General features: G+C 37.1%; 1 protein-coding gene across 2 annotated transcripts in view; it reads right to left on the reverse strand.

The window, feature by feature from the left end:
• Positions 1 to 722: 722 nt before the first annotated feature.
• Positions 723 to 14,260, reverse strand: part of Pat1 (Protein interacting with APP tail-1) — a 246,621-nt gene continuing 233,083 nt past the window's right edge. For both annotated transcript variants that reach the window (XM_090387853.1, XM_090387854.1), the window contains 2 exons: positions 9,343 to 9,508; positions 723 to 1,081 (listed from right to left, as the gene is read on the reverse strand). In XM_090387853.1, coding sequence (XP_090243979.1) covers positions 843 to 1,081; positions 9,343 to 9,508 — 405 coding nt within the window. In that variant the 3' untranslated portion in view covers positions 723 to 842. The remainder of the gene's footprint in view (positions 1,082 to 9,342; positions 9,509 to 14,260) is intronic.

Raw genomic sequence — 14,260 nt, forward strand, 5'->3', positions numbered from 1 at the left:
ATTAGACATTTTGTATGACATGCTGTTGTTGCTGTTATTAGTTATATAACACATTGGTATCTAATACCATATTACATTGTGTTCGTGGGCTAATTTGCATGTACGTGCGGACTTAAAAACCTACTCTTCCCTTCTCCTGAGATTGGTGTACTAAAGCCCAATTGAAGAGGCCTTTAAGAATTTCTCCAATCTCTGAATCAATCTCTCCAAATGACTGACAAAGTGACAAAACCATTACACTACCATGGATGATAATGTGCAGGACTGCATTTAATTTCGCACATCTACCCCAGGCAAACAGGTCCATATTCTAGAGACTAATGAAGCTGTAAAAAATTGTTTTACAGTTTTTCTTGTGGTTTGAATATCACAGTATTAAGCATTGTTGCCCAGTTATTCAGATAATTAAAAAGTAACTGTGCATGTAAGGCATAGCTTCTTTCTGTATACAGCATTTAGCAAATTGAGTTGCTACTTAGCAAATTGCATCAATTTAATTAATTATGACCACTTCATATAATTTAATTTTTAAAATAAGTGTTTGATCTTTTAATGAGGATATCATTATTGTGCATGCACACTTGCACATGTGTCTTCTGAGGAAGTGAGGGAACATTAAAGCGTAAAGAAGTACACCCACTCACAATCTCATATATTAAACAATTAGCTTATCTCATACATAAGGCATTCCTTATCTACATCCAGACATGATATAAACAAACAAAAGCACAATTTTTTAATTCCAAGCACCAACAAAAATACAATAACTATACAATTCATGTGTCCATCTAAAGAGTATTACAACACTGTTTTAAACTGTACACAATTTTCACCTGAATGATTTACTGAACTTGAAGAAAAGTGGAAAGAATTTCTTCTGGGGGGATAGGATCTGTCTGTAAAGTAAGAGGAGACATTTCACTCTCTGCCTCTACTGTACGGTCACGTAATAATTTCCACTGATGAAGAATTAAGTAATATTGTGCTGCTTTTTCATGATCCTTACGTGTAGTATAAACTCTTAGCAGTCCACGATAATCATATTCTAGTCCACTATAACTTTCTCCAAATAACTTAATGCCTAGAGAGAGATAAAAAGAATGAGGCTGACTCACATCATTAAAGCTTAACTTTCTTTTGTAAATTTTCTTGTAAAATGTTGTTCTTATAAAAAGGAACTCCACTGAGAAAAATAAAAAAATTCTGCACACTTTCCAAAAAAAAAGATATTTTGTAAAGGGGTGCAGTGATATTTTATTCAAGAGACCATTTCAAGTTGCTTGTATTTTTTCTTATTTGTATGATCATGAAACCATAGTTTTAACTTAAGTCACTACTGTGGCCAAAAGTGCACAATGGATATTTTACCATTAAAAATATTAGAAGGGCAGAAGTTAATTATGAATTTCTTACCAATAGGTGAGTAATCAGTCTATTATTAAATACAGTAAAAGTGTAAGTAGACTACATCCTTCCTAAAATGAGGCGCTTCCAGACCTGTACGCAGTACTTATGGTCAGGCCACACCTTGAGTACTGCATACAGGTCCGGAAGCCTCATTTTAGGAAGGATGTAGAGGTCTAGAATGAGTAAAGAGAAGAGCAACAAGACTGGTGAAGGGAACAAAGGGGGTCCTCTTATGAAGAAAGGCTTAAGTTCTGCAAATTGCAGCTTCTGGAGACTAGACACCAGCAAGGCAATCTGATTGAGGTGTATAAGGTTTTGAATGGATTGAGCAGGCTCAATGCTGATGGGATTCTTTCTCTTGCTCAGATAACAAACCTGAGGGGGCATAAATTCAAACTGAGGAAAGACAGTTGTAGAATAGATGTGCGGAAGTTTGCCTTTAGCCAGCAGGTAGTTGATTGCTGGAATAAAACTTCCATCTGTTGTTGTTGTGGAAGTTGACAACTTAAATAAATTCAAGACAGAACTAGACAAACATTTGGAATGAATGGATCAGTGATATGGGAAGGTTTTTTTTTTTTTTTTGGCTGATGCTGTATAAGCTTGCTTTCTTGCATCATGTGCCTCTACTAATGCTAATGCCAATAAAGCATGTGTAGACTATAAAGGAAATAAAAAATGTAACTGTACTTTGATCCCCCATCACCCTCACACACCCATGTTAGCTAGTGCATTTTCGTTTTGGGAAAAACTGACTAAAAAAAGCTAAGTTATTTATGAAAAAGCTCATGAAAAAAAATGTATGCATTATCTCAGATAACAGTAAATGAAGCCAAAGCCTTCTTATGTAAAAAAACTGGCAGTTAAGTTTGCAAAAACAAATGAAAACAACCACTGCTGTAATGTGTGCTCTATAACGCCTGACTAGTTACTGACGAAAAACTCCAAGGACCTCATAATAATAAACTTCAAATTTTATTTTAGTTAAATTTAAAAACCCCTTGAATCCATTTATGGATCCCAATGGGTCTGTGGACCACAGGTTAAGAATTCCTGTTCTAAGAGAAAGATACAGTCCACTGCAAGGCAACATAACCACATTAAGGGCCTTCTCATGAGAAGTGTATAATTCTAAGATTACACTTCTCATTAGAAGACTTCTTCACTAATGGAAAGATTATGCTGGCCACTGATCTAAATGCATGCCAATCAGATTAGATAAACCTCAACAGACGGGATTCTTTGTGAAAGCCATCTTTTCCAGTACCTGCATTAAGCAACAGCAAAGTGAGGAAATGTTATTCTGAATTTTGACATTTGCTAAAAAATACGGCTTCAGAATAAGCCTTTTATTTTTTTTTTAAACTAAGGATTTGTTTTTTTATCTAGTGTAGCTAAATGTCTGATAGTTTATGGTAGTAGTCTAAAGGAAGTATTTACTCACTACGACTTTCTTTTTAGTTTCCTCCCACTGGAGATAACTCAGTTTCAGAGAAAGGAAGTCAGAGTTCTGAAGTCAGGAGAACAATAAAGAAAACAGACGAATTTTACAGAATGGAGTAGAGATTTTTACCCAGAGAAAATCAAAAGAGGAGTTCCAAATTACGAAGTCTTTGACAAGGAATATCAGAAAATATACAACTACAAGTATCACATTTGAAGAAAAAAAAAGTATCACAGTGAATAATTAGGACAACTAAAATGAGCAGTGACTGAGACAACCAATAATTTGAATCTGTCAGAAAAAGTAAGTGAGACTTGGGAAACTAAATGGAAATGAACATCATTCAGACTGGAAGTAAGAACACGTATATCTGTGAAAAAAACGAGAAGTGTTTGGCAGCTTCACAGCTTTTCGCAGATAAGTTTGTTCTATTAATTTAACTATTCATCATACATTCAGTGAGTAAAGAGTAGAGGGAGGGACATGTTGTAAGAAGTAATGATGTTTTTAATTAGGGACACAGTGAGAATAAAGAATCCACAAACAGCAGTGTCCATTGATAACTGTTCTCTGGTCTTCTCCTATTCAACTATCCCTTTATCCATTGCACTAACTTGCACTTAAAGCCACACTGCTCCAATCTTTACGGCAATCTTTTAATATGCAGCAGTATTGAAAGCTATCCTGAAATCCCCTTAAATGCCAGGTATAGCATATGGGTGGCATTACTGCAGATTAATATATCAACTCTATGGTACTACACTCAGGGTATAAAAAAATGAAAAACACCTGGGGTAATTGTGCAATCACATATGAAGGTCTCTGAGCAGTACAGACAGGTTGCCAGGACAGCTCATGGAATTTTGTCAATGATATATAGGAAATTTGCTAGCAGATATAAGGTGGTGATTATCCCATTGTACAAGGCAGTGGTTAGTCCACATCTTGAGTACTGCATACACATCTGGAGGCCTCATTTTATAAAGAATGTAGATCTGCTGGAAAGGGTGCAGAGAAGGGCAAAAAGATTAGTGAAGGAAAGAAAAGAGTGGTCTTAATAATAATTAAAAAAAAAAAAAAAAAAAAGACTTCAATCTGCAAATTGTATCATCTGGAGCCTAGGCACCTGGCAAGGTGATCTGACAGGTATTTAAGACTTAACTAAGCTTAATGATGATTGCATTCTTCCTCCTGCTCAGGCTACACATGAGGAACCACAAATCCAAATTGAGGAAGAATGGTTGTAGGGGAGATATGCGGAAGTTTGCCTTTAGCCAGCGGGTGGTCAATTGTTGGAATAAACTTCCATCTGTTGTTGTAGCGGTACAAATTATTAGAGGTGATGAGAAGTAATATAGGAAGTTTTTTTTTTTTTTTTTTTTTTGTTTATGTTTTATAAGCTTGCTTTCTCACTTGATTTGCCATTACTGATACTAATTTCTTAATGAAGAATATTGCTATCCCTTGTTATATCTGTAACATGCTGATATTATTTTATCCAATAAATCCACAAAAGTCCTACTATTGTGTAGTTGACCAACCCACAAGTTTCAATCAATATCTGGAAAGTTAAAATCCCCCATTATAAGACATTCTGATTTACTGGCCCACTCTTTGCCTGTATAGCTTTTCATTATACTCATCATAGTCATTAAACTTAAACCCCACTCCTACTCTGTTTTGTTTTCCCAGTTATGTCACACCAAACTGATTCAACATTGCACTGGCCACACACAAAAACTGGATGCACTTCCTTAGGCTTTATATAATTCTGAACTAAGAGCACAACCCCCCCCTCTCCTATCCTGTCTGTCTTTTCTATACACACTGTACTCCCCAAACTGAAATTATGCATCCTATCTGAGTGACACAACATCTCCAATATCTCCACATTTGACAACTTAAATAGTACTTTCATTAAAAGTTATTTCTTTAAAATCAGACTAACAGAAATCTGTGATTCCTCCCCCCAAACATATTTCAGCTGAAGCACTGGATATTACATTTTTGGTTGTGTGCTGGATGGAGGAATGAATGGAATATGGTTGTTCGGAAACAAAATGCTTTCAGTTCATACACAAGTCATTGCATTTTTTTTAAATAAATACATATAAATAAATTGTGAATTATTACTATTAACTAATGCACCTGAAATGTAATGTGCTGCATACATTAACTTGTTTTTTGGTGTCTCCCCTTGAAATCCAGGGAAATTGGCAATATACATACACCCTAACTTTCTTTAAGTAGCATTCATACAATACAAACAAGTACACCTCACTGTCAAGAAAAAAAATTTGTATATTTTACAGTGAGGTATTTTCAAAATTGTCTTAAAGCAGGCTCTTTTCTGTAGTGTATGAAACCTACAAACCTTGTTATGGATGTCTGTTTTTCTATCACTGAAAATCCTTGAAGGTCTCTTGTAAGGGGCCACAAAAGCTGCCAATCCTCTTCTAAACCTGATTAAACTACAGACCACACTCCATCAAAGGGGCTATTTCAATCACCTTGTCAGCCAGAGCCTTGGACAGAAATACAAAATAACCCAGAATTTATTTAACTTAGACGTGTTCAAAATCTTCCTCAACACCCTGAGAAACAGTTGAGGCTTCCTCACTTCTCTCACTTTGCAGTTGAGGCTTCCTCACTTCTCTCACTTTGCTTTCTTTGAGACTGCCAATACCCCCACATCACATTCCAAACTCACAAATCCTCAGCAACTCTTCATGATAGACTACCAATGAATAATCAAAACTGAAAAAGTTAAATAGGTATATTTTACAAAGGCAGCGTTACCCAAACTGGGGTCTGCAGACCAATTACAGGGGGTCGGCAAAATGCTGACCCCCTGTACTTGACGGTATCAAGTAATATGTGTGTTTATTTTCTTAAAAATATACTGATAGAATCACAACGAATTTCGTTATAGAATATTACTTATTTTCAATGAGATTATATATATAAAATTGTATACACATTTCAAATTATTCATTCTATGTATAGCAAATTGACGATAAAGTTATTAATATACAAAGGGTACTAGGAAAGTTTTGCAATACAGCTTTGTTTATTTAATTTTTTCAAAGTAATTTCCTCTACATTCAATACACCTCTCCATACTCCGAAACCAATCTTTAAACCAGTTCTGCCAACTTTCACTAGGGAGTAAAGCACACTCGTTGTCCCAAGCCCGTAGAAGGTCCTCATCACTGGAAAACCGCCTCCCTTTTAGCTTCATTTTCACATGTGGGAACAGTGCAAAGTCGCAGGGAGCAAGGTCTGGACTGTAGGGAGGGTGCTCGAGAAGTTTCAGTCCTGTCGTGGTCAAATATTCGGTGCAGGCTTTGGCGCGGTGAGCTATAGCATTATCGTGATGGAGGTACCAGGTGTCCATTCTTGACTTTGGCCGCAGGTTCTTCATAGATCCAATGACTTTAGGCAGGCATTGTTCAGTATACCACTTAGCTGTGACTGTCTTCTGCATGTCCAAAACGACATGTTCCACAATTCCACTCGATTTGAAAAATACAGCTATCATTTTCTTCTTTACAGATCGGGATTTTCTGACAATTACGGGTGTGTCGTCAACATCAAAGACCCAAACTTTGTTTTGAGCCTTGGTCGGCAGATCGTAATAGTACAGCCAAGTCTCGTCACCTGTCACGATGTTGTTCACATACCGAGATTGTCCCTTATCAAACTTTTTTAACATCTCCCGGCACCAAGTCACACGTCGTGTCATCTGCTCTTCAGTCAGTTGATGCGGCACCCAGAGAGAACAAAGTTTCTTCACGTGCAAATGATCTTGCAGAATCGAACGAATTGCTGGTGCATTTAGGCCCAAAGTATCCTCTATCTGTTGGTAGGTCACTCGCCTGTTTTCGTCAAGCATTTTCCTCACAGCAGTAACGTTTTCCTCCGTAACTGACGTTCGTGGCCTTCCCGGCCTCTCAGAATCCTCCAGAGTGAAATTTCCCCTTTGGAATTCTCTATACCACCTGAATATCGTTGTACGATGTGGACAATCATCATCTAGTGCAAGAGTCATTTCTTCTAAGCACTGGTCTATGGTTAAACCACGCACGAAATTATACCGCAAAACTGTCCTTATCTCATTTCGTGACCACGATGCCATCGCAAGCACTTTACACTCTCACTACTAATGAATAACTGAGCCCATCGACTTGGCGCGGCGGCTACTATGCACGTATGAACATGTCTCAACATGCAGCAACAAGCAGCTTCCTGTGATTCATTGTTGCGTCATATTGCAAAACTTTCCTAGTACCCTTTGTATATCTGTATAAAAATAAAAATAAAGCTGAGTTGTTTCATGCATAAAACTTTTGAATTTTCTTTTCAGAAAACCCAGTGTGTGCGCGCACAGAGAGAGAGAGAGAGAGATCCCTGAATTATTACCACCTACCTAATACTTCGTAGGTCCTCCTTTTGCCCTCAGTACAGCAGCTATCCAACGTGGCATTGATTCAACAAAGATGTCGGAAGTGTTCGGAAGGTATAGCCAACCAAGGTGTGCTTAATGCAGCCAGCAATGCAGGTATAGAGGTGATTGGTATATCCAGATGACTGATATGCCTTTCCATAGTGTCCCACAAGTGCTTTATGGGTTTGATATTGGAGAAGTTCATAAGCCAATCAATATGCTGAAGTCAGAATTGTGTTCCTCAAACCATTCCTGCACAAGTGCCCAATAGCTCGGCGCATTGTAATCTTGGAAGACACCATCGGCATTTGGGAAAAAGTGTAACATAGTGGGGTTACACAGTCAGCAAGTAGATGACAATAATGGAGACCAGTGACATGTTGTTCCACATGAACCAGGGATTCAAGTTCCTGCCAGTGAATCATACCCCACACCATACAACTGCCTCCACTGACCTACACTATTGATACCATGCATGATGGATGAAGAGCCTCATGTTGTTGAGGCCAAATCCGTACTCAACCATCCATGGTGTGGAGTAAATAATGTGACTCATCTGACCAGCACAATTTCTTCCAGTCTTCTAACATCCAACTTGTATGCTCTTTGCACCAGGCAAGTCTTTTACGCCAATGAACCTTGGTTAGGAGAGAATGCTGTAGGGGTCATCTGCTGGTATAGTCCATACGTGTGAGTGTGCCACGAATGGTCATGGCAGATATTCTTCCAGGTTGGACCGTGTTGTATTGGGTATTCAACTCTTGAACAGTGCTGTGCCTGTTCGCCTGTACGAGTTGTTGGACCCTGCGCTTACCTCTAACTTCAACCTTTCGCTGGCCTTTGCAGTTTTGCTGTCGGGTTGTTTGACCATTTTGACGCCCGTCCTGGTACACTTTAACTAACTTTAACTATGGCGGCTCTCGAACACCCCACCAGTTCAGCCGTTTGGGAAGGAACCAGTTCATCGAGCTCCCACAATCTGTCCTTTATCAAATTCGGATAAATCCTTCCTTTTACCCATCATGCTCGGAATTTTACTACCCACTGAAACACTGACACCTTATCTATGCTATGTAGGTCAACTAACTCCGCACTCTCGTACCTCACGTGCTCAACGGGTCGCATTCACTTTTGATAAGGGTGGTCGTAATTCAGTGATCACTCAGTGTGTGTGTGTGTATATATATATATATATATTTTTTTTTTTTTTTTTTTTGAAGGGGTCCATAAATCTCAGTAGTTTGGGAAATGCTGTACAAAGGCATAATAACCCACAATTAATCAAAACCACACATTAAATCCTTGAAATTAAGGGTTTACTGTATGTATTGTGGAATTCAGTTACATATTTGGGAGGCCAAATTTTGAATTTGATAAAGGCTGATGTAAATTTTCATTACCTTTCCTTGAGGTAACAAACATTTGAAAGAAGCACCGACTGTTTGGGATTTCCACCAAGGAAGTAAGGACTTGAGGTGTCAGTATATACTGTTTGTAAACTGAATTTATTCTAGTCAGTTTGCCAGTTTTTTTTTTTTAAGATGAAAAATCAGTTCCAGAAGAAAAATGTATTCAAACTTGGCTGAAGACCAATTTACTTTACCAGCATGAAAAAATTCCCTTAAAAGTTCTTCCCATCCCAACAGTAAATATTTGTTTTCATGTGGGATGAGAAAAAAAAGTGAGAAAATTGATGTTACCTACTGTGTGGCAGGTAAAAAAAAAAACAGGTTTTGAAAGAAGCCCATTAATTTGTGCAATGCTTGTTACATTATTACAAACAGTTAACCTATATTTCCAAAATTCTCAATTTTGGAAATTTCATGAAATCCATGCAAACTACACAGTTAACACATTCTTCTCAACATACAACAACATTTCGGTAATGATGTTAAAAAAAATATAAGTTTATGAATTAAGCACTTTACTATATTTCAATCTTCAACATAAAAAAAAAAACCCTCTAAACAAACAAAAAGGGGGGGGAAGAATTGCTAAATAGCTTAATATAATTACCTATACTTATATAACTTGATATAATTACCTATACTTATTGAGCGTAAGTAAAGTTGTTCTGCCTTGTCAAAAAGTAACATATCATAATTATACAATGAAGCCAGATGTCCAACAGAGAGTGCCACTTCATAATCTTCTGGACCTAAAAGTTGCTCTTTGATATGAATTGCTTTCAAATGCATCTGCTCAGCTTCCTGCATTAATAAGCATAAAACCATATTTCAGTACACATATTAAACCAATTGCCTTTACATTTTCACAATTATTACACATAACACCGGTGTTTAAAAACAAGCATGCAGAATTTTTTTACAAACATTTAAATTCCAGTGGAGGTAACTTTTTCCCACTACTGTTCAAGTAATTAAAATTAAACTAACTAGTTCTTGATTCCAAGGAAAAAGAATATCAAGAAACAAAAATAGGTATTCAGAGCCCATGTGTATCTTAATAAAAAATTACCTATCCACTAATCTACTTTAGCTAACTGTTAGCCAATTTAATGATTCCAGACAGAAATAACTGTAACAACCATAAGTGGTCTAAAGGCAACATTAGAAATCAAACTAGTATTCCACACTTGTATGTTCACGTACCAGTTGCTGCCTACATAAAATTTCTAACTTTTTTTTTTTTTTTTTTTTTTTTTTTTTTAATGCAATGGTTCTTAAATTACATTACTGCTACTGGTAAGGTAGTATTGTTGTGTAGTCATATCTGCGAAAATTAATTAGCACTTAACCAAATAAAATTACTAAAAAAAAAAATAAATAAATAAAAAAAATAAATTTACTCATACATGCACAGCCTAATTAATACATACTGTAATATGTACATACTAACTAGTTGATATTTCTGTTCACTGACATTTTGGAGGGAGGGTTTAAAATTTAAAACAGCAAAAAAGATAAGCAATCAATAACAAAGAACACGGCACACACAAATTGCAACTAACAAACTATGTGCAAGTGAGATATGGAGTAACAAGTTAAGAAGCTTAAAAAATAGGAATGAAGAGAAGATTTTGAAATTTATGTTTTTTATATGATTGAAGATTTCACGGAAGGGAAACACATTTCACCCTAATAATGAAATGTTAGAATTCCAGCTGTTGGTATTATCACAAATTCAATAAGATTGGGTTTACTATCCGTTTATAACAGAGTGCACTAACAGAAAAGCCCAATAAACTGGAAACTGCTAATTGTTTTTATTGTTTATGGTTGTGATCTTCAGAAATCCGATGAGACCACGTGGTATGGTCGGAGACAACTGCAGGGTAATCTTGAGTGCTGCGATCTCCTGCCCCGATTAAATGGCATATTGTCCCAATTAAGCAAAGAAATTTGGTTCTGTTTTTTAAGATTTGTCCCAAATAAATGGCTGGTCCAATTAACCAGTGTCCCAAATAACCGGAATCCACTGTATTATGTAATAAATAAATTTTCTGTTTGTACTCCCGGACGACCAAACAGTCAGAGGAGTTCACAAGATAGACAGAATACAAGAAACAGCACCGTATTCAGCAGTCATGGGCTTGAAACCCGGTCACTCAAGGCATGTGTACTTATGCACCCACGTGCCAGACCACTCGGCCACAATAATAATTGTATATGCAGTACTGCAGTCACAAGCTACAAGAAGTTTTTAAACCTTCTTCACAAAGTTTCTAACAGCCCATAAAGCTTGACAATCCCATAGTTTTGTTTAGAGTGAGAAAAAAAGATCCCATCGAACAGTTAAATAAGAGTGTCTCCTAATATCATCCATCTCCTAATACCCATAATGAAGTGTAACGTGATTCCATATTGTTGTATGGGATTTTGATGTGAATGAACTTTATATATTTCTATAGGTAAGATGAATATTATACATCAGCAAGACCAGATATAACTAATAATTTCCATTTACAACTAATCATTTAGAAAATAATTCAACCAATACTGTATTTAAAATTACCAAGCTGCCAAAATTTGATTTTCAAAAGGCTGGAGGTAAAGTATATGTAAGCAGGAGGAAACGACAAGTTTTTGGCCATAACAGGCAAAAATCCAGGAGGATTTTTGCAAAAAGCACAAGCGCTTTCCAAAAAACAGGAGATTTTTTGGAAAAGCAAGAGACTTTTAAACTCCACACAGCATCAGAAATTAAATTCCACTGGCGAAATGCAAAAGGATTTTTTACCAGCAAAGCATTCCTTTTAAACATCAGCAAACCTCTACATTTTTCTGTCTGTGAATCCACTTTGGATATTCTATACGCCATCAATTGATTTTGATTGCTTCAAGAAAGATACTACTGCAGATTATGCCCTCTTCAGAAATATCAGGTGAAAGTTTTGATTCATTTGGCCCTGTTCTCTAGACTCAATGTGACATAAGCACTGGGAAAGAAAAAATGAGAGTAGGAGTGTGTTATACACCTAATGACTCTGATGAGTACAACAAACAACTGTACAGAGAAATAGAGTGGGCCACTCAATCAGAATATCTTATAATGGGAGACTAACTTTCCAGATATTGATTGGAACTTGTGGGTTGGTCACTCACTCACACTCCTTTTGCAGATTTATTGGATGACTGTTTTCTATAGCAGCATGTTAGAGAGGCAACCAGAGTGAGTAATATTCTTGATGATTATCAGCAGAGATTACTCATGCATTAATAATCTGCAGATTATTATCTGAAAAATAACCACTAGGTGGCAGTGATCACAGTGTACACTGTAAGTAAATCTGTGATAACAGATTTACTTAAATATGTCATTTTCATCAATGATAAAAGGAAAGGTTTTACTTTCATACAGGTAACTACAGTGGTCTCAGACATTTTTAAATTCAATACGGTGGGACAACTGATATTACCATCAGCCAATTCTAAATGAGAAGCATTCAAGGAATTAATCAGAGAAACTACTAGACTTTTCATACCAACTAAGGAATACCATCCTAGGCTTGGACCTAAATGGATGTCAAATGAACTAATAAGACTGGTGGCAGAGAAGAAAAATGCATGGGATTCATATAAATTATCAAGTGATTCAGAACCTATGATAGATATAAACTAGTCTGTAATCAAGTCACAAAGGAGGTTAGACTAGTGAAGGTATATTACGAGAAATATTTGGCAAAGGATGCAAAAAAACCAGTAAAGGCTTCTTTACTTATGTGAGCACTAGAAGGAAGGGGATGAATCAAATTAGTCCACTTGATATCGATGGTTCGACTGTCGATGATCCTGCTCAGGCTGCTGACAAACCAAATGAGTATTTTGCATCTACATTTTAGACATGAGGAATTTTATCAAATTCTAACAGGGAGCTAAATGATTTTGTAATAACTCAGAAGAAAGTGAAAGAGAAATTGTTGAAGTTCTTTAACATAAGAAAACCAATTGAGTTGGATGAGATCTATCCAATTACATTAAGGGAGGCAACGAAGTAATAAGCAAACCCTTAGCCATAATTATGAGAGCATACTTGGATTCGGGGGAGATTCCTGTAGAGTGGAGATGTGAAAATGCATTCCCTATTCACAAAGAGAATCAAAGGGTGACACGAGTAAATGCACACCTGTTAATTTAACTTCTGTTCCAGGGGAAAATAATGGAGTCACTGGTTAAAGAAATAATGCAGGATCATCTAAACAAGACTGCAGTTACACAGCATGGGTTTGTTAAGGGGAAATCTTGTCTGATCAATTTGAGTGGATACTGGGATGGTCAAAGGAACTGGATGCAAAAAATAATTTTGATATCATATACTTGGATTTCAGGAAAGCTTTTGATAGTACAACTTGGAGCAATGTGGCATTAAGGCAAGCTGCTGCTATAGATAAAGGGATAGTTGAGTGGGAGAAGACAGATTGGTTGTTTTCTGGCTAAACCATTGTTGATCCTCCTCTATATTTGATCATCAACAAGACAGTCTGGATGATGCACCTCCTTTGGCAGTTGCCAAATGTAAATTCTTCCTAATGTTGTAAAAAATGTGAATGATGATTCATCTGAGAATATGACATGTCTCCAACCATCAGGTGTACAATAAATCAGCAGTTAGTCACTGGCATAAGTGCACCAACAAATTGACTTCTTTGGAATTCAGACATGTCAGTCAATTTCTTCATGTAGCCTTTTATATTACCCATAAATAAGCATTAGCTTTTATCATCTTTCCTTCACATTACTACCAGCAGGGAAGGGTATTTAATCACTGCATCATACAGACATTGCAAAAACCACTACTGTACTTTCATCAGGTGTTTCCATTATTTTGTCTATCCCCTGTAAATGTAACAATGTGCTCTTCAACCTTAATATGAATGATTAGGAACATCTCACACCATAAGTATAATTATACACTGAGTGATCACTGAATTATGACCACCTACCTAATACTTCATAGGTCCTCCTTTTGCCCTCAGTACAGTGCTATCCGATGTGGCATTGATTCAACAATATGTCGGAAGTGTTCGGGAGGTATGGCCAACCAAAGCTGTGTGCAATGCAGTCAGTAATGCAGGTATGGAGATGACTGGTGTATCCAGATGCCTGATATGCCTTTCCGTAGTGTTCCACAAGTGCTCTATGGGACTGATATCGGGGGAGTTCAGAGGCCAATCGATATGCTGGAAGTCAGAACTGTGTTCCTCAAACCATTCCTGCACAAGTGCCCGACGGCTCGGTGCATTGTTATCTTGGAAGATACCATCGGCATTCGGGAAAAAGTGTGTTACACTTTTTCCCGAATGACTTGCTGACTATGTACACCCCACAGCGGGGTGTACATAGTCAGCAAGCAGTTGACGATAGCGGAAACCACTGATACGTTGTTCCACATGCACCATGGGTCCAAGTTCCTGCCAGTGAAACATGCCCCACACTATACAACCGCTTCCACTGGCCTGCACTTTTGATACCATGCATGATGGATCGAGAGCCTCATGTTGT

The sequence above is a fragment of the Mastigoproctus giganteus genome, chromosome 13 (genome assembly GCF_048544385.1).
Source record: "Mastigoproctus giganteus isolate SK-2022 chromosome 13, ASM4854438v1, whole genome shotgun sequence".
NCBI lineage: Eukaryota > Metazoa > Arthropoda > Arachnida > Uropygi > Thelyphonidae > Mastigoproctus > Mastigoproctus giganteus.